Source organism: Dufourea novaeangliae, unplaced genomic scaffold (genome assembly GCF_001272555.1).
Source record: "Dufourea novaeangliae isolate 0120121106 unplaced genomic scaffold, ASM127255v1 scaffold262, whole genome shotgun sequence".
NCBI lineage: Eukaryota > Metazoa > Arthropoda > Insecta > Hymenoptera > Halictidae > Dufourea > Dufourea novaeangliae.
In genome coordinates this window covers 35,443-59,464 of record NW_015374137.1, presented here as the reverse complement: position 1 = coordinate 59,464, position 24,022 = coordinate 35,443, and the positions used below count along the sequence as shown (strand labels likewise).

Genomic DNA, 24,022 nt, shown 5'->3' with positions numbered 1-24,022 from the left:
CTTTTAAATTTCGTGTTACACGGTGTACACAACCGTTCAAATGAGGATACGGAGGAAACATTGATGATTTCAAAATTTTTAATGCAATACTATAGATGGGAACGTACCTACTTCTTTATATCGTCCAATATCGTCTCTCGAATGACTGGAGAACGATGAGTAAGTAATTTATTGAATACTGTTTACACATTTTCTGTATGTATATTGATCAGTATTGATGTCTCTGATAATGAATCAAATTGTAGCACGTGTATCATGCACGCATTCAACTGACATAGAATAATAAAATCACTAAAATTTAAGTAATATAACTTCATTCCCCCTTGCAGATGTTGATTTACTTTAAAACATTTTCAAAAAGAGAATATTGTTGAATTTTAATTTCATCGAAATTTACTTATTTCTGTTTTACACGTGAAAGTGAAATGATGTTAGGCTGTTTTAAGATTATCATTAAACTTATACAACTGATACGATCATTGGCATGAAGAAACTGTTGTTTGTTTACAAGCATTCGGAATACGCCGGAACCTATTAGACTACACTTATTTTATACTTAACTGATTAAATGAATAAGTGATTGATTTTGTCTTTCACGATATGGAAGTATTGGAATTAAATGTGTGGCCAGGTGACTGGGGTTTACCATCACTGGATTTGGAATGTTTGCAAGTATTGGTACGTAATTTGAATATTGGTTATGATACAATTTACAGTAAAATATATGTGTACTTTCGTTGTTCATTAGCAGATTTTGTACAAGGGAAAGCAATGGATGGAATATTATTCTAAATTTTTCATAGTAACATTCACTGTGTTATGCAAATTTTTATATTTTATACGATTTTTTTTAACCTATTATAATTTTTATTCATAATTCTTTTATGTGAAAATTATTTTTAGGTTGTTTTTCTGAAGACTATGCATATACACCATTGTTCGCTTAAAGAGCTTTACATAAAAATATTCTATTTTAGGTAAAGAAACAAATTAGACATACCAGTGGTATAGTGTGCCTTTTTCCAACAAATTTTAGGTTATTAGATGGATTATTTTTTTTTTAGGTTATTAGATGGATTATTTTTCATTACAGTGGAGTCCGTTTATAGCGATATTCAAGGTACAGAGAAATTACGTCGCTGTAAACGAACGTTGTTATACGCAGAATAAAAATATATATAAAGTAATTTGTATGGAAACCGAACTTAGAGAGCAAGTCGAATGCAATATGCGGTCTGCTGTTATAAGCAGTGTTACAATAACCGGACCCTACTGTATTATCACCATAATCTACAAGAAGAAGAACAAATTGTTCTTGTAATCATTGGTCTTGACATTTCTTTATGATTTAAAATATTTCTTACTTTGAAATAATTGATTTAGTAATTGAAAAAGAGGAACATGGTTCTAAAAAACGTTTAAATGTTCAGAGAACTTAGTGAAACTCATTCAACATATGTTGCAGCAATAAAATTAGATTTTTCATAGCATGCAATGCCATGGTACGGTGATTAGTTTATAATTGTGGTTTATTTAAACATTTCTTCAATTGCATTTAAATATCTAATAACTACAATATAAAGAAAATATTAAAAGTACTTTTCTTTCATATTGCTTATTAATTATTAGAATCACTGGTAAAGCTATTCATATGGACAGTATTGAAGTTTGGTAATCATAATTGAACCAATAATCACATATTGTATAGAAATCATAATCTACAATAATTCAATACATAAAAACAAATTCAAATGATATATTGCTAATGGTCATAGTGTTTTTAAGTACTTATGATATTTTAAGTTTGTAGTATCTAGTATGTTACTACATGTACTAAGAAAAATTTTAAGACTTTTATAATGTTTTGCTTGATGAAAAAATTTTCAGTAATATATTGATATTGATAAAGGTTCTTTATAATTGTGTTAGTATTCTGTTAAAATTTAATTCCATTATTTTTCAATTCTTGTGTATTACTCAATCATTAACAATGATGGATATTTATATGTATGGTATAAGTATATGTGACATTTGCTTTTTTAATTAATTGTAACTGACGTCAATCACATCACCCGAGGCTCAGTACTAGAGATGGCGTGAACTGCTACTTGTGAATCACAAGTGATTCGATCACGTTCGTTCTCAATCACGGTGATTTTTCACAGTGATTCGTGATTTTTCGTGATCGCTTCTGATGGGTGGAAAAACCTAACAGTTCTTTACACGCGACACGTAACCTGTATATTTTATATTAACGACATCAAAACAAAAATTCGAGTTATATCGTATAAAGTGAAGGAATAATTAGAAACAATAAAGAATAATGAATAAATTAATGATTATAAATTATAATCTACATGTTACCTAGCAAATCATTTTTTTAGAATTTCTTGTTTTTTCTACTGACTTTTAAAAGCACAAATAGGAATGTAATTCATTGTAAAATCATATTGAATACGTTTTTCAGTTTAAAGATCAAGGACTTACGATCGCATTGAGAAAATTATCTCAAGATAAAAAAATCGCAATCACGGTCTTGAATGAAATTAAATCATGACCGTGATCGTAATTCGGCGATCACTGTGATAAATCACCGTTAGTGATTTTGCACGCTATTTCTACTCAGTACATATAGTATCTAGTGTATACCCCAATTTTTTGTACATTTAGACAGTAAAACTTTTACTTCTTCTTGAAAGTGAGTTTCCAATGTATTTCTCTTTATGGATTATTCTTTAATTTTACGAAAAATTGGATTAGACGAAAGCGGATGTCCAATTTTAAGCATTTTGTGCAATCTTTAATCGTTTATATTTTCTGAAATATTAATTTTAAAAATCTAAAAAAATCACGCGTGTTTCTACACCATACAGAACACGTAAAAAAACTTGAAAGAAATAAAAATAGCGGAACAGAAGTACCAAATAGAAATAAAATACGTGAAATATTGCTTATTTTAAGATGTGTGTTAGTTCATACAATAGTTTTTGTTATCATTCCAGGTTTATGCTAAATTTAATGGTATCAATGTAAAAGTAAATTATACTAATCCATACAATGCGCCTTATGGTCGACTGCCTGTATTACAAACTGATATGAGCAAATTAGATACGGCTGAAAAAATAATCGCTTATTTTAAAGAAAAACAGTGTAGTAATTCGGAAGACAGATTAGCGCCAGAAGAATGCGCAACCGCTTTAGCATATGCGAATTTATTAAGAGATAAATTATATCCCGCTTTACAATTTATTTGGTAAGTACATTCCTGCTGTCTGATACATTTATGTCTTTAGGTGGATAGATAAAAAAAATGTAGACGAATTAATACGTCCATGGTACTGTAGAACGCTACCTTTCCCCATAAAGTTTTATTATCCTGGAAAATTTGAACGACAGTCACGTACTTTGTTTGAGTGTTTATATCCTATAGAGGATAATATCACTGACATAGAAAATAAGGTAATATAAGTGGGATCTATATTCCTTTGATTGATTCCCCTTAGGATTACAATATCCTTACCTATTTACAAGCTTACACTAATTCTTTTAACCTACGCCCTTATATATACTTCTCGCTTATCTTACCCTCGCTTGTACACACACACACACACATACACACACCCCTTCTCTGTCCTAGGACCTCCGCTTGTGCTCGTCTCTCCTATAATTTTCATCTCTTCTTTCATCCACTCTCCTCATCCATTCTTCTCCCTTCCCCTCATCTCCCACCATCTCCTGCTACCCCCTCTTTTTTCCCTATCCCATGCATTCTTCCCACAAATTTTAATGTTTCCACCTCTCCATTTCCCATATCCTACACTTCCTTTTTTCTTCCTCTACCCAATATCTCCCTCCCCTCATCCCATTACTCAATCTAAATCTCAGCACTCTTTGCCACCTACTGTTTCTCCATCCCTTCTTCAAATACTCCGAATCCGCGAACACTAAACGGGCCCCACTGTAGTTTCCTAGAACTGAGAATAAACATATACATTATGGTAGCCACTATATACATTCTTTAATGTTTACTTTCAAATTCTCTATCAACTCGCAAAGTCAGTTGCTCTAAAACAGCTTTAATAAAGCTTAATGTACTAAACAGGTATACTCTGATGCACGAAAATGTTTGACTCTGTTATCTACAAGACTTGAAGATTCAAATTACTTCTTTGGAGACAGTCCTACTATATTAGACGCTACTCTGTATTCGTATTTGGCACTGCTGCTCAAAATTCCCCTACCGAATCCGACGTTACAAAACCATTTGAAGGCCTGTACAAATTTAGTCAAATACGTATCGCGTATATCGCAAATGTATTTTGAACACGAGAATCAAGAATACGAACAACGCAAGGCCGATGAAAATACACATACTGTAAAGAAAGATTCGGAAAGTGAATTTCCTAATAAGAGAAGGAATCAAGTTTTTGCTGGAGTTTTTGCTACTTTAGCAATGGCCGTTTATGCAGTTTCAAATGGACTAGTACGGGTACATACATTTTTTTTAATATAACTATCAGTTCTGTTTAAGAGTGTTTTTTTATACACGTCTGGAGACCTTTATTGTTAGTATGCTTTATTATTGCACTGCCGGCCAAAAAAATTTATCATTTTCTTTTTGCAATGTTTCACAGTATTTCTACAATCGTAAATTTTGTAACTTATTACTTCTAAAATGGATTTACAGCAATAACGTCAACTGGACATCTTACATGAATATGAATAAACGCGTTACATTTCATGCGTACGAGCGCGTGTATAGAGGGTGTCTTATGCAACTGGGACAATCTATAGCTTCCAAACGGTATAAGATAGAACAAATTTCCTTGGACAAATCAAAATCGTTTGGAATGGTGCATGGTGTGGTGTATGTGACTGCTCCGGAAGTTGGAAGTGTTTCAAAGTCACCTCTGTTTTTTTTAACGGAACTACACACTTTTTTTAGACGTCAACGAGGTGTTTATTTATTCTTTATTAAAAAATTATTCAAGTTCTTTATTGTATCTGGATCTATATACTATGTATTGCCATTTGAATTCAGCAGAATTTAGAAGGTTAGTCCGACTCATTGACCAATCCGTCCTTTGAAAAATCGTCGCGCGCTTCCTTCTATTACGCTCAGATGATTCGCCGACTTTCGAGAACCAAAGGCTCTAAATTCTTAAGACTAAAATATAGAACTTAGGACACATGTGCTAGTTCTACAGTGCAGACTTCTTCTTATAAATAACAAAATTGTTTGTCAGAGTGCCATGAACCATACAAACGGTGGGTCTAACATGCCATAAATGTAATTTTAATAAAAACCATCAATTAGTTCGAAACTTTTGGTCGGCAGTGTACAATTTTTTCAGATTGTATGTAAAATAAAATGATATCACATGCTATCAGTTCAAAGAACTTATTCCATTATATTACAAAGAATCAGTTGGAAAATTATTATATGTTAATTGTGTGTTTATCTTTTCAGAAATCCGTTATTTTAAACTAGTGACAACAACGAAAACTATCAATATTGTGTAAGGAATGTCTGGATAAAAGCCTTCCAAAGAGAAAGTATAATTAGAGAAGAAACTGCCACCATACTTCCTAGATAAGAATTCGCAACCGGAAATTGACCTAAAAATTACAAAATAAACATTTACTAACAATGTGTATAATGTACAATAAGCTTTTAGTATCGACACATTTGTGTGGAATGTTCAAAGCTTTTTTAACCCTCATCCATCTCACTTTTCCAACTCAATTTGTCTCTCGGTGTGAAATTGACACAATGATAAAAAATTAATAGTAGAGATAAATAGTTAAATTTGCAAATTCTTTAAAATAAAAATCACGAAATCTCAGCTAAATTTACCTACGCATGATAACAGTAAATACATATTTCAAATAAATAAATTTTTATTCGGTACAATGATTTGTTACGGATTCCGAATTATTATTAATCGAATAATACATTCGGGTAATTATTTTTGATAAATATTTATTCAAAATAATTCGAAACAACTTTTTCGGAAGTATGTTTTTTTGGAAAGTAAAATGAACGTTAACATACAAACTCAAATGTTGGAAATATCAGTACAATTGGTTTATAAAAAAAAATAATTGGACTCCATTAAAAATTGGTATTGTAACAACAATTACGTGATTCTGACAGATTGTATTCGTATAAACCACGGTCGTATACACAGGTCCGGAAACTCCCGTGGTGAGGGTAATCCCTTAAGAAAGACCGAAAGTTTGTTGAATCTTCTGCTAGCTACACAGTGCTGCAATCGTGTACACCGAAGAGCCAACTCGGCTTCCGCTAGAGGAAAAAGTGAAGTTGGCGAAGAGTCTGCTACCATTTAGTTTTGGGAGTTACTGAAATTTATACCAAATTAACATTCGATGTAACATTTGTTTCAGTACCTGAAATAAATTTACAAAGTGATAGGAGGCCCTTCCCCTGCGCTACTTTTTCCCCTAGCGGAAGCCGAGTTTGCTCGCAAGGGGTACATCATGCATTTTGTTACGCAGTGTATACAGATGAGAATTTATAGTGTGCTATGTTATGACTAGTGAAATAAATTATATAGAAGAAATTGTTAGTTCAGTAACAGGAAACGGATTAGTATTATTAACTCATACAAGATTGTAGTTGTTCAGGTTTATTACGTTTGTACATTGATTATTGATGTATTAAGCGTAATTGCTTGCAGAATTTCAAGATGACATCTCTGAAAATTATGCAACCTGGTAATTTCGATATTGATTGTTTTTACTTTTTAATAAGTGATTATGAATGTTCTTTACAGAAGTATTTTTATTGTAATATGCTATAACCTCACAAATTTATTTTTATAATTCTGTCTTAACCCTAGTACAGTTTAAAAATAAATTTTAATCTGAAAAAGTTTGCAGACCTATTATTGTTACTTCAATTATTCACTTTTTTCATAATTATTTTCAGGTTTAAAACTATTTCAGGTTATGCCAAAAGTTTTAACTGCACCTTTGATTCGAAGTAAATATGTGTCTGTGTACAAAACTGAAGATGAACCTTGGAAAGACATGGCGACCTATGTAGTGAACAAAGCGTTTTTCTTAGAAATTGCTCGTGGATTGGGAATCACATTATCCCACATTTTCAGAGAACCAGCAACGATAAATTATCCATTTGAGAAGGGTCCACTGAGCCCAAGATTCAGAGGAGAACATGCTTTGAGAAGGTAGTTTGTAATTTTGTAATTTAACATTTAACATGTAACAGTCAGATTTTTTTACTATAATATCTTTTACATAAGGTGATAATTTTTGTTAGAAACCATATTTTTTTTAAAGAAAAAGTACCTTAATGTTTCACCAGTTTTCTAACTACCTTCATCAGAGATCGAATGTCAGTGACGTTGATATTCACAAGGCGCGAGGGGTCACCGCGGCAATGACCCCAAAACTCGCGCACCCACGGGGCAAACGTGTCTAAATCTGCCTTATGACGGATAAAGTAGAACTCTCAATTTCGCCTCTATCAAGTGAAGTCCATTATAGTAATCTATTTAGCGTATTCTTGATATGTATCACTTCCTACAGTTTTGTCGTAAAAGTTCGCTAGGCGGGAATCAGCACTAAAGATGATATCTGATCAGGAACAGTTTCAATGAATTTTTTGAGATTCTTCCGGTATTACTGTATTTGAGTTTTATAATATTAAACAGATGAAATATAATACGATTGAATTGTCTTTGTTAGATATCCTTCAGGTGAGGAAAGATGTATTGCATGCAAACTATGTGAAGCAATATGTCCAGCACAAGCTATTACTATAGAAGCGGAAGAAAGAGCCGATGGATCCCGACGAACAACAAGATACGATATAGATATGTCTAAATGTATTTACTGTGGTTTTTGCCAAGAGGCTTGTCCAGTGGATGCAATTGTGGAGGTATTTACAATTAATACTATAATAAGATTGAATGTCTATGCAAACTTCACTTTTATAGTACATTTTAGAAAAAAACGAAAATTGAAGGAACTGGCAACATAGCCGGATAAGACGATTTTAACACGATTACCGTTTGGGGAAAAAACGCGCTATTCACTCACAGTTCCAAAAAAGCAATACGCGTCTAGCGGCACGCCGCTAGCGTCTCTATCTTGTTATTTTTTCTCATATTTTATTAAATTAAGTTCCTTTTTCGCGGAAAAAACGCCGAAAATATCGTTTTTAATTTTTTAAACTACGGTGTACCCTACCAAAAAATCTCAAAAACCTAACACTACTTATGATAATAGGTTGCTACTGTGAAAGAATAAATGTGGTGCTGTTAAAATTTCAATAAGAAAAAAATTTTTTTTCATTATTTTTGATTTTTGATAACTAAGATACTCAATTAAAAAATCGCAAAAAAATCTCTAATACGTGTCCCAATAAATACTATCTATTATTATAAATATTATTGTCAACCTTTTTCAGGTTTGTTGTTAAGGTGAGCCATAGTAAACAAAATTAACAATCGTTTTTTTCGACATTTCCTTCGTGAAAAAAAATTTTCATATTTTTTTTTACCGAATGAGTGTTTTATATGATCTTAAACATTTGTAGATTCAGTAAAACGGTATATGAATCTAAAGAAGTTAAGTTGAATTGTTTAAAACTATCTTATGCACGTTATATTATGACGTAGATACTTTATTTTTTACATGTGGCTCTGAGCCGCATCATATTTATTTCTTTTCACTGATTATATGCTCTCAGTTGTTAATATGGCTGATTCTTGGCCCCCAGGACAGTGTAGAGGATTGAAAATTGTTCTCTGTATGTAAGATACCGATCGGTATGTTGAAAGTACAGTTTGGTTTAGGGACGTTTTAGATCGTCTTATAAGACTATTTTTTTATTTCTTCCATAGAATGTTGTATTAGATTAAAAGTCAAATAATATTATTAATGTAACTGTTTGCAATTTTTTAGGGTCCAAATTTTGAATTTTCAACTGAAACACACGAAGAAATGTTGTACAATAAAGAGAAGCTTTTAAACAATGGAGATAGATGGGAGTCAGAGATTGCTAGTAATATTCATGCTGATCACTTATATCGTTAAAGGAACCATAGAATGTAGTGATAAATTGGGTGTAGTAAATAAATAAGTAAAAATATTTAATATGTACAATTTATTTGAGTAGTAAATATATTTTGTTCTCCTTCAAACTGCGAATGCTCGGGCAATGTGATAAGAAAAATGTGCAACGAAAAGAAGTTATGAAATTACAGGATAGAACAGTGCTATATGCGCATATACATATGTATATGTACTTTTTTCTTTTGCAGTGTGATAGATCTTTTAATATCATTCAGTTTTCCCATTAAAAGTATTTTCCTATATCTTATGGTTAACAGAATCTACTGAAAAAACGAAAAATTCGGTAGACTTTAAGGGGCAACTTTACCCTTACATAACGCGAGAGTCCGCCGATAAACTTCCGAGAACCTCCATCAAATTTTCAAAATAGGTTGTTTTTTGCCTAAAATGATGATTGCAAGAAGGATTTTTGGCGACTCGAAAAAATCGTTTATTTCCATTGCGTTTTGCTTATACGAAAACTGTTCTTCCTTAGATATAAAATTGATGTTAATTCTTATCTAAACCGTTCGCAGTTACGGGATTAATTCTAATATTAAATAGTAATAGTAGTAAAATCGATAGTAATATTTTGATGGATGCAGTAAAATCGATGACAGCAAATACTAAGGCATAAGAAGTATAGAATCGGTGAAAGCATAACTAATTTCTACGAAATGACAGCTACCATTTTTATAGCGTTTAAGATTGTCGACGTAATCAGAGCATTACGGTCGAGAATTCAAAGCACTCACCGATCAACCGATCAGTTTAAATCTAAACTCTATCAGTGACTGTTCGTATACAATTTTAGATCGCTTATATTTGTCATTATTCTAATGCAATTCCTGCAATAAGATAAAAGTAGAATATGTTCAAGTTTCAAGTATTTGAATATTTTATGTTCCTTTTTGTTGTTACAAGTGCTGGAACAAAAATACAAAAATTAACTTCAGGTAATTTACTAATTTACTTTTCCACCCATAGTTCTTTTGTTATAGATATTTTTTCGGATAAATAGTTTATTTTTGACAAATACGAAAAATTATAAATAAAAATTTACGACTGCTTAGAGTTAAATATATAGTAATTAACTTAAATGGGGTGAAAGTACCTAATATCGTCAGCAAAATTTAAATCGTTGTCAATTGAATAATAATTGATATTTTTGTGTCTGATTTATCTCAAAGTGAAGAGAAATTATTTGCGTTTCATGTAGTTCCACACTTCAAAATTTTCAGAAAGTGTACCCGTAAGTCAGTCATTATTAGAGGTGATCAAGTTAGCTGACACCCTGTATTGCTTTGAAAGGAATTCCTCTGCCATTTCTATTTTACGGATGCAAAGGCAATGTTTTTTACAAATATAACTATAAAATACGCCCATAATTCGTGTCACAATAGGTGCCACCCACGAACAATAGACGCGCTAATAGTAGTTGATTAATTCCAAACTTCATAAAACGCAGAAACGTTCTGGGACCCCTATTATAATACTATTAAGAAGTTGTATCTGCAATCAGATTAATTCATTCTTAATAAAAATACTAAAAATATTCCAGATGCGGGTGATAAATTTCAAGAAAAGACTGATAAGGAAATTCTTGGCGAGTTTGCAATGAAAAAACAACTTTTTCAGTGAGTATAACAGTAAAATCCACAATGTAATTTTCAAACACAAAAGAGGGACAAAACATTCCATTCAGGCTGCAAGATCCTTCTGTCACATTGTGTAGTAAATGATTTCTAGGAAGTAAGTGATAAAAGTTTATCATCTGCTCACATATGTGTTAAAAAATTTAGGGATATTTTCGTGGAACGACAGGGGGAAAATAAATTGCAGTTTGGTTATGTTTGTGAAAATCCTATTCAATGGGAACAAAGGTTTGAAGAAAAAGATTTTCTACAAAACCGACATCGAGGAAAGGTGACGCCACAAATATTAAATTCTTCAAATTAGTAACATGCATTAAAATGTGAAGAATTTTCAACACTCAATTATTTTTGCATAGGTTAAGTGGGCAGATATAGATGGTGCCTACGGCGAACACTACTGGGACATAAATCATAGATAACTTATAATAATATAATAGACTGCGCGGTCTTATGGTAGGGATGAAGCGAAACCGAAGGACAAAAGTAGCGCTCGAGTAATTACTTTCTTCCTCGCACATCGCAGTGGGAGGGAAGTACGCGATTGTTGGGCGATAAGAAACAAGTTGCACGCATGTAATGTCTCCACTACAGCCGTAGGAACAACGAAACTTCAGTATTTGACAAGCAACCAAATTTGTACGTTTGAACGTTTGAGGGTAAAAGCAATGTATTTTATTGCGAGTGAAATGAGTAATAAACACAATTGGACACCAGTCTGGCAACAGCCAGCGTTATTGGTCATTGTTCAGTGGCGCCATCGTCGCCCATTGAACGATTGGCGAAATAATCTCCCCCACTATAGCAGCAACGTAGAGAAGGCGACTCTGTTCGACTGTGCGAAACTGTCGCATAAGTCTGTCCTTTTTGCACTTGCGGTTGTACTCTTTTACGGCTCCTCCTCGTCTTACTTATGTTTAAGGAGTGGTTTCGGTCGGCAGGATACAAATTACGGTGAATGGGATATCACATGAACCGTATACCGAATTATGCATTGATCTAATAAATAATTTACAGATAAAAAATTAATTTGTTTTCCTAGACTGGTTAGTATATTCATTCGTACCCCAAAATGCATTTCAGATTAATCGAACTGCGAGAATTGTACTTAGAATATGTTACAAGGTCGGGACAGGCCTCGGAACTCTTTATATAGTGTTATGTCAATTCTTGTTCGTTCGCATCGCATACAATGTATCACTGTTCTAACATAAACATTTCTTTCGAACGCCTTAGGAAAGCTTTCTGTCGGTTAACGTATCGTTTAGTATTTACAAACATTTTGATCAAGTGATGTTACTAGCTAATTGAAAAATATTAAATAGAATCTGGTTAATGTACTATATTAAAATAAGTAATGTATCGAAATATAGCATAAAATAATAATAAACAAATATATTTAAAATTTATCGTCATTGTCCATTTCGGTATATTCGTTTTATATGTATGTATTTTCTTTCTTATGTAAACGTTTTATGACTGCATATGTATAAGTGTGTAAGTAACTTACAGATCTAGTTCACAAGATAATATTCTTCTGATTAAACTATCAATCGTTTGACGTGTAGAGAGGTTGTACAAATGACAAGATTATGTACTCTAAAAACCAAATAAGAGCATAACTGTTTCGCGCATCTCGAATGAGCATGAGAGGTCTCTCGAACCCTTGGTTCCCCCACTTTCTCGCTTTCTGTAACAAGGATGATAGAATTTGTCATACACCGGGTGATGTAATAAAGTATTTCTCAAGATATGAATACTTATGAATTGGCACGTTTGTACTTCACAGTCACTCGATGTATGATGCTACACGAGGCATAATTATGCTCAATTGTTTAAGACGTTGGTAAGTAAGGTAACCGAGAGGAATATGCGCAAACAAGACCGAAATTCGTCATTTCGCAGTTATGGTCTTATCTGGTTTTTAAGTAGTACGTATTATAAAGATTAGGTTATCTTTATTGCAGTCGTTTGGTGCGCAAGAAGCAGATCAGAACGTTTACATAAGTAAAAGAACTCGTGTATCATAGCATATTTTGCAAACAAAGTAAGTTAAATTATTTTTTTAATACGCTGATATAATGCTGTATTAAACTTTATTTAATAGCAATACAGTATGTTATCATACATATAGCTGGTTAAGTGGAAAGGACATGCGCATAGAATTAATTAAATTTAATGTAATAATAGTATACATCTTTCGTCGTTTGTTTTTATATGAAAGTATTATTCGCGTAAATGTTATATGTATGAAAAGCATAGTACCATTGAATAAAAACACATCTAAACTTCATTAAGTTTTTATTTTATTGCACTTTGTTCATTACTATTTTTAAATGCATAAATAATGTTTATCAGTTGCTTCTTCAATGATGTGGAACTTTTAGGTAAATTATTAAAAAAAATATTTTATTACAAATGTGTACTTAATAAATTAAATAGTTATAAAATGGAAAATTTTATTGAAGTATAATAAAGCTTTTTTTCAACTTATTAGGTCCCATAATAAGGAAAATAGCTCTCTGTTCATTCTTCACACATAAATTAATTTGTACAAATGGAAACTTGCATAATTATACATCATTCAGTAATTTACTTCTTACAACTGTATTTGCTCATAAAAACATTGATTGGGATATTTATAGAATCGACCTTTTTAAGAATTCATTTAACAATAAACTAATTGTAAAACTAAAGTTTGATGTCCCTTGTTCCTTAGGTACAATATTTTTCGTTTTTACAGAAACCTATGTTTTTCAACAATTAAAGGTGAGAGAGCAATTCTGCTTCCGGAGTTGTGTTTGGGACGAGAAACTCTACAAGAAAGATTAAATAATTTTAACATAGTGCTTATTTATACCGTAAAATATTTTTAATTTTTTACGGTACAAATAAACGCTATGTTAAAATTATTTTTTACTGATGAAATTGTTTGATTACAGATGGCTACTCGTTGGGGTATAGCAAGTGCTGGAAATATATCTCATGATTTCGTAACAGCTATAGGGGCATTACCAAAGTCTGAACATGAAGTTGTTGCGGTAGCAGCGAGGGACCTGTCGCGGGCTCAAACTTTTGCTGATTTACATAAGATTAAAAAAGCGTACGACAATTATTCAAAGTTAGCAGAGGACAAAGACATTGGTGAGTTTTACATATCATTTATTGTATCGAAACGGGCCGCTGGCGTGTTCGACAATTTCACTTCCCGCGATTTTTGGCGATCCAAGACGAATCCATTCGTCTTTACCTATTTGATTTTTCATGTTGATATTTCGTATACATATTAAGAAAACGTGTAATCTTATGAAACATAAGTGAAAGTTATTTCATTTGGCTAGTATAGAAGGGCCCTCGTATACACAGGCAATCTTACATGCCCCCTGTATGCGCGGGAAGTTTTGGGCTGACGAGCTCCGAGTGAGTATGCTCGCTCGCTTGGCGAGTACGCACCTTTACATTTTCTATCTTTGTTAGGCGATATCCAAATGGTAAGATCTGTAATAGTCATATGAAAAGTTCATCAAAAACGGTTTCAACTCTCAAATTCTTGTGTTGACTAGAATTGAATTTTTTAAGAGTTTTACGTAAAATTCTAAATATTCTTCCTATATTTTGAGTACCTATATTACTGTAATGTTCTTAATTTTCCTCTTCGTTTTTCAAATCTTTTCCACTTCTGTTTTTCTACGTGAATTTCTCTTGTAGGATACATCTTCGGCTCTACTCGTAAAATAAATTATTGCAATTGGTATTATTGTCGTTGTTATTGTTTTATCATTATCACAATTATTATTGAAACATCATAATGTTTCATTCCTTTCATTTTTTTTACAGATGTCGTTTATATTGGAACGCTAAACCCTCAGCATTTCGAAATTGCAAAGTTAATGTTAAACAACGGAAAACATGTTTTGTGCGAAAAGCCTTTGACTATGAACTTGAAACAAACGACAGAGTTAATTAATCTGGCGAAAAGCAAAAAACTCTTTTTGATGGAAGCAATCTGGAGTCGCTGTTTTCCTGCATACGAAACTATTAAGAAAGAGATTGAGTCTGGAAGTATTGGAGAAATTTATCAAGTTGTTGTCTCTTTCGGATTCAAGTTGACGGACATTGAAAGACTTAAGTACGTTAATGAAATTTGTTGTATATTTATTCTGTTACGGTTAGCTCCACGGGAAACGTAATTTTAGGGTTCGTGAATGAGGAGCGACAGAGAACGAGAAACTGTGAAACACAACGTATTAGAGATCAGTGAACACTTAACTAGTTTTCGTATTTTATTACTTACTCTTAATAAACATTGTTATTGTTTTATAACACTCACTTATTGCTGACCCTTATTCTCTACAATATTAAAAAAGTATTTTTTCTGTTCAGCGTCAAGAAATTGGGAGGCGGCACAGTACTGGATCTGGGTGTATACGGAATACATTTCGCTTGCTTCGTATTTAACAACGAAGTACCTCATACTGTACGAGCTTCTGGTTGCTTGAACGAAGATGGTGTTGACATGTCTGTATCTGCGAACTTTCTTTACAAAGGAAATCGTACTGCAACCATTATCACTCATTCGGTAGTTGACTTACCGAACGAGGCATATATTATTGGAACCAAAGGAACGATTAGAGTGCCGCAGTTTTGGTGTCCTACAACTGTGATATTACCGAATGGCGAGACTGTGAATACGTTACTCCCGGAAGGTCGCCACAAATTCAATTTTACCAATAGCGCTGGATTGATGTACGAGGCTAATGAAGTTCGCGAATGCATTCTAAAAGGTATTATACAAAACATTATAAGTACAGTAGAGGCTCCATGAGAATTTCAAACTCGGGACCGCTTCAAAACTTTCACGGTGCACCGCGAGTCGTTTGAACACCTCACAAATCTATTTTTTGCCAGAATACCGACCCTCGGCAACAAAAGCAGGGCGACACTAAATTATGCGCTTGACAGGTTCCATGGCCTCCTCCCCCAGTGGTGGGAATGATTCCTCTTACGAGGAACTTCCCATCTATCTCTCATGGAGCCATTACTGTACTTAGGGGAGATCGGGATAAGATAGTGATATTAAGCGAAAATAAGCGTAACCTTTTCATTCCTTACACAAATAAAATAATATTTAACAATACACAAAAAAGAAACTTTTTTAGTTATCTTTGGTATAAAATTAAAAACTAATTTGTGAGGAAATTTGCCATCTTACTCGACTATTGGGTAAGATGGTTACATTAATATAATAATACAAGTTTTATGAATAACTCAGCCCTTCGATACTTACTGCAAGATTAATGCCACTACTTTAATTACTTCAAATACTCTATTCATTCCTCCAAAGGAGGATTTGCATACAATTTAATGAAACATAAGTTACTTTTTCACTGAAAAAATCAGTTTTTAATGTTTTAAACTACGGCGCACCCTACCAAAAAATTAAGGACAGTACTTATGATAATATGTTGCTACTCTGAAAGGATAAATAACATGGTGCTGTTACACCTTCAACAAGAAAAAAATATTTTTCTTTATTTTATAGAGTTTTCGATTTTTCACAACTACGATACTAAACTAAAAAATCACAACAAATTCTCTCACATGTGCCCCTATAAATGCTACCAGTTTTTGCAGAATTTTTGCACGTCATTAAACGGTGAAATTAGAGGAAAAACCGACAATCCGAATTTTCCCTATTACTACACTCCTGATCGAGATATGTAGAGGGTCAAAACTTGGCACAGATTGTTTTTCCTTGAGAAGCTATCAAATGGAATATCACAAGTGCAAATCGGTCTAAAGGTACTTTCGATCCCCTTATCCTGCTATACCATTTAGTATAAAGAGTTTATTCCTGTAGTATTATTATTTATTTTACATTCGTCTGTTTTATAAATTCTATACAAAATTTAGAGTGATACAAATTGTAAAAACAATGGAAACATATGTAACGTATCTATACATCACACGCATTTAATAATGCTACATTTTTTACATTTACAATATGTTAAGGCATACTTGATTTAAGTTTATTTACATTTTCAAATTCTGGCTTCTCGTTGTTTAGCATTAATCTCGCAGCAAACCACTCATACGTGTGATTTGACGGTAGAAATATACGTCGCAGGGCTGCACCAACCGGATATACTTGGAAGGTATTACCACAAGCTTGCGAGTTCCATCAGCATTGCTTTCCATGAATATACCATGTGTCGTAGATATCACCCGTCTGCTTTTTGCAAGAATCTACAAATAACAATTTGTTACATTCGACATAAGGTTTTGAAACATTTGTTAACTATTCCGCATGTAAATATTTCGTTAATTTTTCTGATGTGTTACAAGTGACAACGATATTTTTATACAATTTTTTGAAGCAATCAATTTGCTTTTGTATTTGTGGTCGAAATTTATTTGCCGTTTCTTGCAGGCATATAAACACACGTGGTAAAAATTTGCGCGACACAGTTATAGTGTATTGAGCCGTATACGAGTAAAATAATCTATACAAACTGCTTGCTTTTACTCTTACTAATTTGCTGCCTTTAACGGATAATGTTCTGTTTATTGTTGATTGATATTGGCATCCGCGTAATTATTATGTAATGTTCTAACTTTCGACTGAAAATGAATTACTGCCTGAATAATATTTTCAATAACGGTTATCTCTCATTTGGTAACATACTTTGTAATTTTATGTTGCTCTATACCATGTTTGTGCTTAAATCTAGTCGCCCAGCGTTTACTTGCCACGAATTTTTCGAATTTCAATTCGCGTGCATAATTCAAGGCCCATTGTTGCAGTGTCGAGGTAGTGACCTGCTCCAAGTTATTTTTTGCTTCCTCAAATCTCTTGAAAGTCATGCTATTTATTGCTTCATATTTATCAAATATAGTTCCGCCAGCAGCAATTGTTGCTTCCCAACTAGAAAGTAAATCGAATAATGAACAATATACAGTAGGTCAAAAAATTATTCGTACACCCTTTAAAACAGAACTCTTTCAAAATTCGACCAAGTGACTTGAGTTTCTTTGTGAAGTTGGAAGGATTAGTTTACTAAATGATGTTTTAACAAAATTTTTTTAAATTTGCAATTTTTCAGAATGTCAAAGAAAACAGTAAATGTCGTTTTCTACAACTTTTTTTATCTGAGACTGTAATGAAAATTTAATAAATACATTTCGAAGATTTATAACAGTTATATACATGCTGCAACTTTTATTGAAATCGATTAATACAGAACATCATAACAGGCATCGAAAGATGTAAGAATCTTTAGATATATTACAGTTGTAGGTCAAAAGTCCCGAAAAACTGCGATTTTCAACATTTTTAACTGTTTGTATCTCATAACAACGTTAACCGATTTCGATGAAATTTTCAGCATACATTAATATAAATCTAAGCAATATATTTGTTAAATTTTCATTACAATCTAGGATAAAAAAGACGCAAAAAGCGACCTTTACAAAGTAAGAACAAAATTACATGGGTACACAATTTTTCGTTCGAGTCTTTCTTTTCGAGAAAACCGAGTTTGAAAATTGCTCCAATACACGTATGGTTTTATACAATACAGTACAACTTGTATATCATGCCATTACTCATAATTGACATTGATTACCTCTGTTTCTGTTAATGTTTATAAACATCGCCAATGATACGGTCCAAATAATACAACAGGTTTTTGCAGATTATTCATTTTTTCATCGTGTTACAAGTATTGCTCAAAATGACCAATCCCCTCTTTTCGCATACAGAGTTCTGCTTGATGTACAAGAAAAGCCTGAACGGGGTACAGGAAATTTTCAACAGTACTTGTAACACAATAAAGAAAACAAATAATCTATAGAAACCGGTTGTATCATTTGAACTATATCACTGTCACTGTTTATAAACACCAACACAAACAGAGGCAATCAGTAACGGAATGACAGGATGGCCAAGTCATAGTCAATCGTACATGGATCTGACCAATCCTGAAATTCGATTTTCTCGAAGACGAAGCCTGGGACGAAAAAATTTTATATAAAAATTTGTTCCACATTTTTTCACGTAGAATAACACCTTTTCCGGTTGTACGTACTACGATTTCCGACCCACCCTGTATAATAAATCTACAATTAAGCTTACGTTTTTATAAGATCCTTCCTTTTCAATAACGAAGCACCTCTTTTTTGTAGTGTTGCGAGAGACCATTTAGGATGAGCTTTCGCCATTGCGACAACTTTCTTTTTATATTCTAATGTTATAAAGTCTTGCTGATGACTGGCCGTCAAATCGCCTTCCCACAAATCTTTTTCTTCTTCATTAGAACCACACTGTTTCTGCACTTCAAGACCGTCGTCCACGTCGTCGTTTGAAATCACAGGTTTTTCATCTTCCAGTAATTCCATTTCATGTACCATAGCGACAATGCGATTAAACATTTGAGTCGCCATTTCTGTGACGATTGTTGAAATTTCGATAGACGACGATTCTTTTATATAATTGTTCTCCTTCAGCATGCTCTCGCACATTATCCACGCACTCCAAATACGCATTTTTGAATCCGCGTTGGACACAGACATTTTTTTGCTTGAGGAGCTTGCTGCTATCAGATCACAATCCATTTTAGTATTTCAAAATAATGTTTTCTGACGTCACGTGCACGATGAATCAATGCGTACTGAGTACCAAAAATAGAAGTCGTTTGGAAGACGACTATAAGACTATCCTTACCGTCAGGTATGACCGTTAATCTAGCTGCTCTTTCGAATCTGTTCGACAATCGCAAGACGTCGTAACTTTCAGTATAAAAGCTCTAGATAGAAAAATATTTTTGCAGTACAAATACACAAAATCACTTGTAGACGCGCCAAATAAAATGTATTATAGTAGGTGTACTAAAAATGTATTTTTGCATTTATGTATTTTTAAAAATTATTTGCACTGCAAAGACCTTTTTAATCCTTTAACGCCCAGACCCTTAAATCGTTATTTCAAATGATGCGTGTTATGTGTATGTTGTATCTTGTTATTTTGATGTCGAAAATATTGATATTAAACCGACGGACTTTTTTAATTACTTTTTTTACTATTTATTTATGGAGGGAATAAATGAATTTCTCAATCGAAAACTCCCACTTTTAAAAATGAGTGTTGCATCGGTGAAACGCTGGAAGTTAAAAGGTTAAAGAGAAAAAAAAAAGTTGTAACTCACCCACCTATATCGGATTCGAACCCAGGACACACAGCGTTGTAACCGATTACTCTATTCCTTTATATAAATGAACTACTAGGTGCGTACAAGATTTGAAACCAGAACATCTCAACAACGAAGGCCCAATTAGGATTTTGTAACACTATTTGTGTACTAGAACTTGTATGTAACTAGTGTTGTTTCAAACGCAATTTCCACACCTTGGCATTCCCTTTGTTAGTTTGGCATGTAGAATCCACCCTGCGAAAGTGCCCCACATTGTTGTTAACACCTTGCGTGTTTATGCAAATATAGATTTTTATAGATTAGTTTACAAAAACTAGAATCAAACAGAGTTTCACGTACTCTATTGAGATTTGAAGAAATCTTGAATTTGCGAACTGACAAACACGCATGAACATGTGATCGGGTTAGTCAGAAAAGTCGTATCAATAATATAAAAATATTTTTATAACACTGAAATAGAAAATAGAAAACTTTAAGTTTTCATTGTTAATACACTTTCTCGTAGTGCACAGTTTTGTTCCTTTTTGGTGCCTCGATCCTCGAGCAGTTTTTCAGTTTCATTCTCTGACCCATTCTATGATAATCGTTGGACGGGAAAATACAAAGGCAAGCTGCCGAATAAATGAGTTGCAAAAATCGGTCTGCTCTAGGTTGAATACTTTACAGGATGTAACAAAAGTGTTATAGGTCCCTGAAATGGGTCACTCGTAAAGTGATTCGGAACAAATTTCTTCTTAGCAAAAATGTTATCCGAGGCTTTGTTAATGAGATATTAACAAAAAACCTCGACCAATCAGCGTTGCGATTTGTAGAAAAGGATAGCGACTGAAAAAGAAAGAGGGATCGAGTGTCGAGGCAGACGACCAAGGATGTAAATATCTGCGTATCGACGAGACAACACTAATGTAACGATTGATTTTTTTTTTGTTTAATCCTTTTTAATGAAAATTTTATTAACATATAAACATATGAAAAAAAAAATATCCAAATTATATCATGCTTGGTATCGTTTTAATCAGAAAAATTTCACCAATATGTTAATCCAATTTTAATTTTACGAATAACCAGAAATAAAAAGGTTTTATCGTTACATTAGTCTTGCCTTACCGATACGCAGGCATCTTTGTCGGCTATCTGGACCGTCGTTGCCGGCAATATACGAAGGCGAGCTGCTCAGGTTTGGCCCGAGATTTGTGGTGAACGGGAACCATGCCTCTCTACGATAATTACTCCAAAACAGTTCCGAGTTTTGAGCATTAATAAAAAATTTACTGTATAATACAAATACACGAAGTCCATGTTATAAGAATTATAATTTTTTACACTGGCTTAGTATTAAGTATTAGTTTAGTCATACAAACATTGCTTTCACTAAACTATATTTTCACCGTTCTTTACCACAATAATTAAAAGGCTATAAATGATAAAAATACTGATAGCAGTATGGTTACTAACTATTGTTATTCTACATTTTAGGTATGACCGAAAGTTCCAAGATACCACATGTGGCTTCTTTGTTAATTGCACAGTTAGAGGACGAGATTCGAAAGCAAGTTGGCGTTGTGTATGATGAAGACATTGTAAGTTAATATTTTCAGAATATACAATAAACAATCAGACACACTTATATAAATACATGTATGCGATGTTTTGCAACAATAAATGATGTTATAAATTTTCATATTATGAATGTCTTTATATTGAAAAATGAATAGAAGATGTACGTGTTTTGCTGAACTATTTCGCTTCTTTATTTAAAACAAAACAGATAGTGTAATTTTCCTTGACACCTTCCTCAGTAGAAGTCTGCTCTATCGCGTGCTATGGTTAGATTTCCTTCTAAACTCTTGGTTGTTGGAATAAATTGAAGAATGTCAGGTTGAACTATTTCGCTTCTTTATTTAAAACAAAACAGATAGTGTAATTTTCCTTGACACCTTCCTCGGTAGAAAAGTCTGCTCTATCGCGTGCTATGGTTAGATTTCCTTCTAAACTCTTGGTTGTTGGAAAAAATTGGTGCGTTTTCGGTGTCCTTTGAACATTATTTAAACATATTTAGATGTCTATAATACAATAACAATTTATATTATTTTGTTCGGAAGAGTCGAAAGAATTATTTCATGTCAAAAGAATCTGAATAACTATTACTGTAAAAGCACAACACCGCTCCAAAGTTTCAAATTTGCAATTTAAAAAGGAATTGGTTTTTTTCAAAACTGGACGCGCTGAAAAAAAACGGTTTGCATATTCGTATTCAGCTCATAAAAATCTATCAGGAACGCCTATTGGAGGTTACAGAAACGAAAAAAAGTTTAAATTTGTTGAACGGTCTAATTAAATGAAATTTTGTTTACTGTTCCCCATTTGAAATACAGTACAATGCGAGCTCAATAGATGTATCTTAGGAACGCCCCTCGCTCACATACATTTCTTAGCCACGTGCGCGTATCTCACTCTGCCGGCCAGCATGCCCAGGACGGAATATGTACGGTGTAGCGAACGTACAGTATGTCCGGTTTAAATGTACACGCTATTATTTCTTTAAATGTTTAAAATACGAAAAAATGTTTCATACGAAAGTTGTTTGTTTTAAAGTACATTGTTGTAAAGACCAATTCAACGACATATTTAATAGGTCCGTTTGAACAATAATTTCGCGGATAACTGTATGAACATTGCTGGCAAATATGAAATGTTTTACTTCATCCGAGAAATTATCGTTCACACAGAAGTGTAGGTCTATATAAAATATATTAACAGAAGTATCTCAATGATAAAATCATAGAACAATAGTTCTGAATATCTCACAGATATTATGAAAATTTAGAAATGAGTACGTCAAGATGACTGATTATGAGACAGAAGTAAAATATTATACCTAACAAACTCAATGTAATGAAGTTAACATATTAATTGTCTATTAAACAGAAATAGGTGTACAATAATATACAGGTTGAGCTTTTCTGGTACACCATATTAGTAGCATTTAAATAAATAATATTTTCCTGAAAAAAGAGTCACATTGGTTCACTTTTGCTCCTTACTGTATTTTGTTGTAACCAGTAACCCATACACTTTTATACATAAATAAGATAATTAAGCAAATTTAGTTGTTAATCGGTTTGTATGTCACAATTTTATTTATATTATCGATTACATTGTTTTCAATAAAGAAGAATGAATGAAACTACTGTTCAATCATATATACATTATAACAAATAGTCCAGTAACTTTGATCATTTTATACGTCACAATTGTATTCATATTATTGATTAGATTGTTTTCAATAAAGAAGTATAAATGAAACTACTGTTCAATCATATGTATATTATAATAAATGGTCCAATAACTTTGTTAACTTCAATATCTCCATTACTTTTACAAATGTAAAAAAAAGTTATTCACAAAAGTTATATGGTACCAGAGGGACCATAACATAGTAGAAATAATTTTTTTATAGGTCGAGAAACAATTCACAATTTGTGACATATGTATTTCAGATTTTGTATATAAAATATCACACGAATTATTAACTTTTTTTACATAGTACCTAAATATTTTATTACGAAGAATGTTTAGAAGAATTCATTTACGTAAAAACAATATTTTTATTCCATAATATTGCAGTATCATTAAAAAGAAAACATAATTAACCTTCAAATTTCAGAAGATGCTCCACTTACAAAGAAACTGTTACTGTTATACAATAGCCCCTTCCATACTAAACAACTTGTGTGAATAAACTTTTTCGATATTTCTAAAAATAACGGAGATAATTAGGATAATTAAGATAATCAAAAAGTGCGCACATCCAGCTCACCTTTAGGTAGCTGCGTCGCACAACTGAACAGCCGAGCGGTGGGGAACGGTGATACACGGTGATGGCATCTGGCATCACCGTGATGCCAGAATGATTATGGCAGAATCGTGGGACGTGGGACAAAACGGCTTCCCTCGCTGTGACCTACGTCGTCACCTACTATAGCACTATAGTGAAGATGGCGCGGGGCAGCCCCGCCGGGGCTATCCATGAACTAAATCCTCGAAGTTTTATAGAGG

General features: G+C 32.9%; 4 protein-coding genes across 8 annotated transcripts; 3 read left to right on the top strand and 1 right to left on the bottom strand.

The window, feature by feature from the left end:
- The first annotated feature begins 534 nt into the window (after positions 1 to 534).
- LOC107191280 (metaxin-1) lies at positions 535 to 5,607 on the top strand. Of its 2 annotated transcripts, none has more exons than XM_015580277.1 (5): positions 535 to 678; positions 3,003 to 3,253; positions 3,294 to 3,459; positions 4,103 to 4,489; positions 4,688 to 4,798. In XM_015580277.1, the coding sequence occupies exons 1-5, from the start codon at positions 601 to 603 to the stop codon at positions 4,691 to 4,693; spliced, it is 888 nt and encodes a 295-aa protein (XP_015435763.1). In that variant the 5' UTR covers positions 535 to 600; the 3' UTR covers positions 4,694 to 4,798. The 2 variants fall into 2 exon arrangements, with proteins under 2 accessions (XP_015435763.1, XP_015435762.1); XM_015580276.1 differs by lacking the exon at positions 4,688 to 4,798 and adding an exon at positions 5,471 to 5,607 and having other exon boundaries at positions 542 to 678.
- A 993-nt stretch (positions 5,608 to 6,600) lies between these two features.
- LOC107191283 (NADH-ubiquinone oxidoreductase subunit 8) lies at positions 6,601 to 9,138 on the top strand. Of its 2 annotated transcripts, none has more exons than XM_015580279.1 (4): positions 6,601 to 6,738; positions 6,953 to 7,211; positions 7,732 to 7,924; positions 8,953 to 9,138. In XM_015580279.1, the coding sequence occupies exons 1-4, from the start codon at positions 6,711 to 6,713 to the stop codon at positions 9,082 to 9,084; spliced, it is 612 nt and encodes a 203-aa protein (XP_015435765.1). In that variant the 5' UTR covers positions 6,601 to 6,710; the 3' UTR covers positions 9,085 to 9,138. The 2 variants fall into 2 exon arrangements, with proteins under 2 accessions (XP_015435765.1, XP_015435766.1); XM_015580280.1 differs by having other exon boundaries at positions 6,612 to 6,738; positions 6,970 to 7,211.
- Positions 9,139 to 12,276: 3,138 nt separating this feature from the next.
- LOC107191279 (trans-1,2-dihydrobenzene-1,2-diol dehydrogenase-like) lies at positions 12,277 to 21,629 on the top strand. 3 transcript variants are annotated; one of them, XM_015580273.1, is made up of 6 exons: positions 12,277 to 12,326; positions 12,722 to 12,801; positions 13,697 to 13,898; positions 14,592 to 14,883; positions 15,138 to 15,538; positions 21,440 to 21,629. In XM_015580273.1, exons 3-6 carry the CDS (start codon positions 13,697 to 13,699, stop codon positions 21,550 to 21,552), a joined length of 1,008 nt encoding a protein of 335 aa, XP_015435759.1. In that variant the 5' UTR covers positions 12,277 to 12,326; positions 12,722 to 12,801; the 3' UTR covers positions 21,553 to 21,629. The 3 variants fall into 3 exon arrangements, with proteins under 3 accessions (XP_015435759.1, XP_015435760.1, XP_015435761.1); XM_015580274.1 differs by lacking the exon at positions 12,277 to 12,326 and adding an exon at positions 12,565 to 12,600; XM_015580275.1 differs by lacking the exon at positions 12,277 to 12,326 and adding an exon at positions 13,498 to 13,523 and having other exon boundaries at positions 12,790 to 12,801.
- LOC107191282 lies at positions 16,643 to 19,286 on the bottom strand. The gene is made up of 3 exons (XM_015580278.1): positions 18,889 to 19,286; positions 17,440 to 17,679; positions 16,643 to 17,000 (listed from the first exon to the last, which is right to left on the bottom strand). The coding sequence occupies exons 1-3, from the start codon at positions 19,272 to 19,274 to the stop codon at positions 16,976 to 16,978; spliced, it is 651 nt and encodes a 216-aa protein (XP_015435764.1). The 5' UTR covers positions 19,275 to 19,286; the 3' UTR covers positions 16,643 to 16,975.
- Positions 21,630 to 24,022: the final 2,393 nt, after the last annotated feature.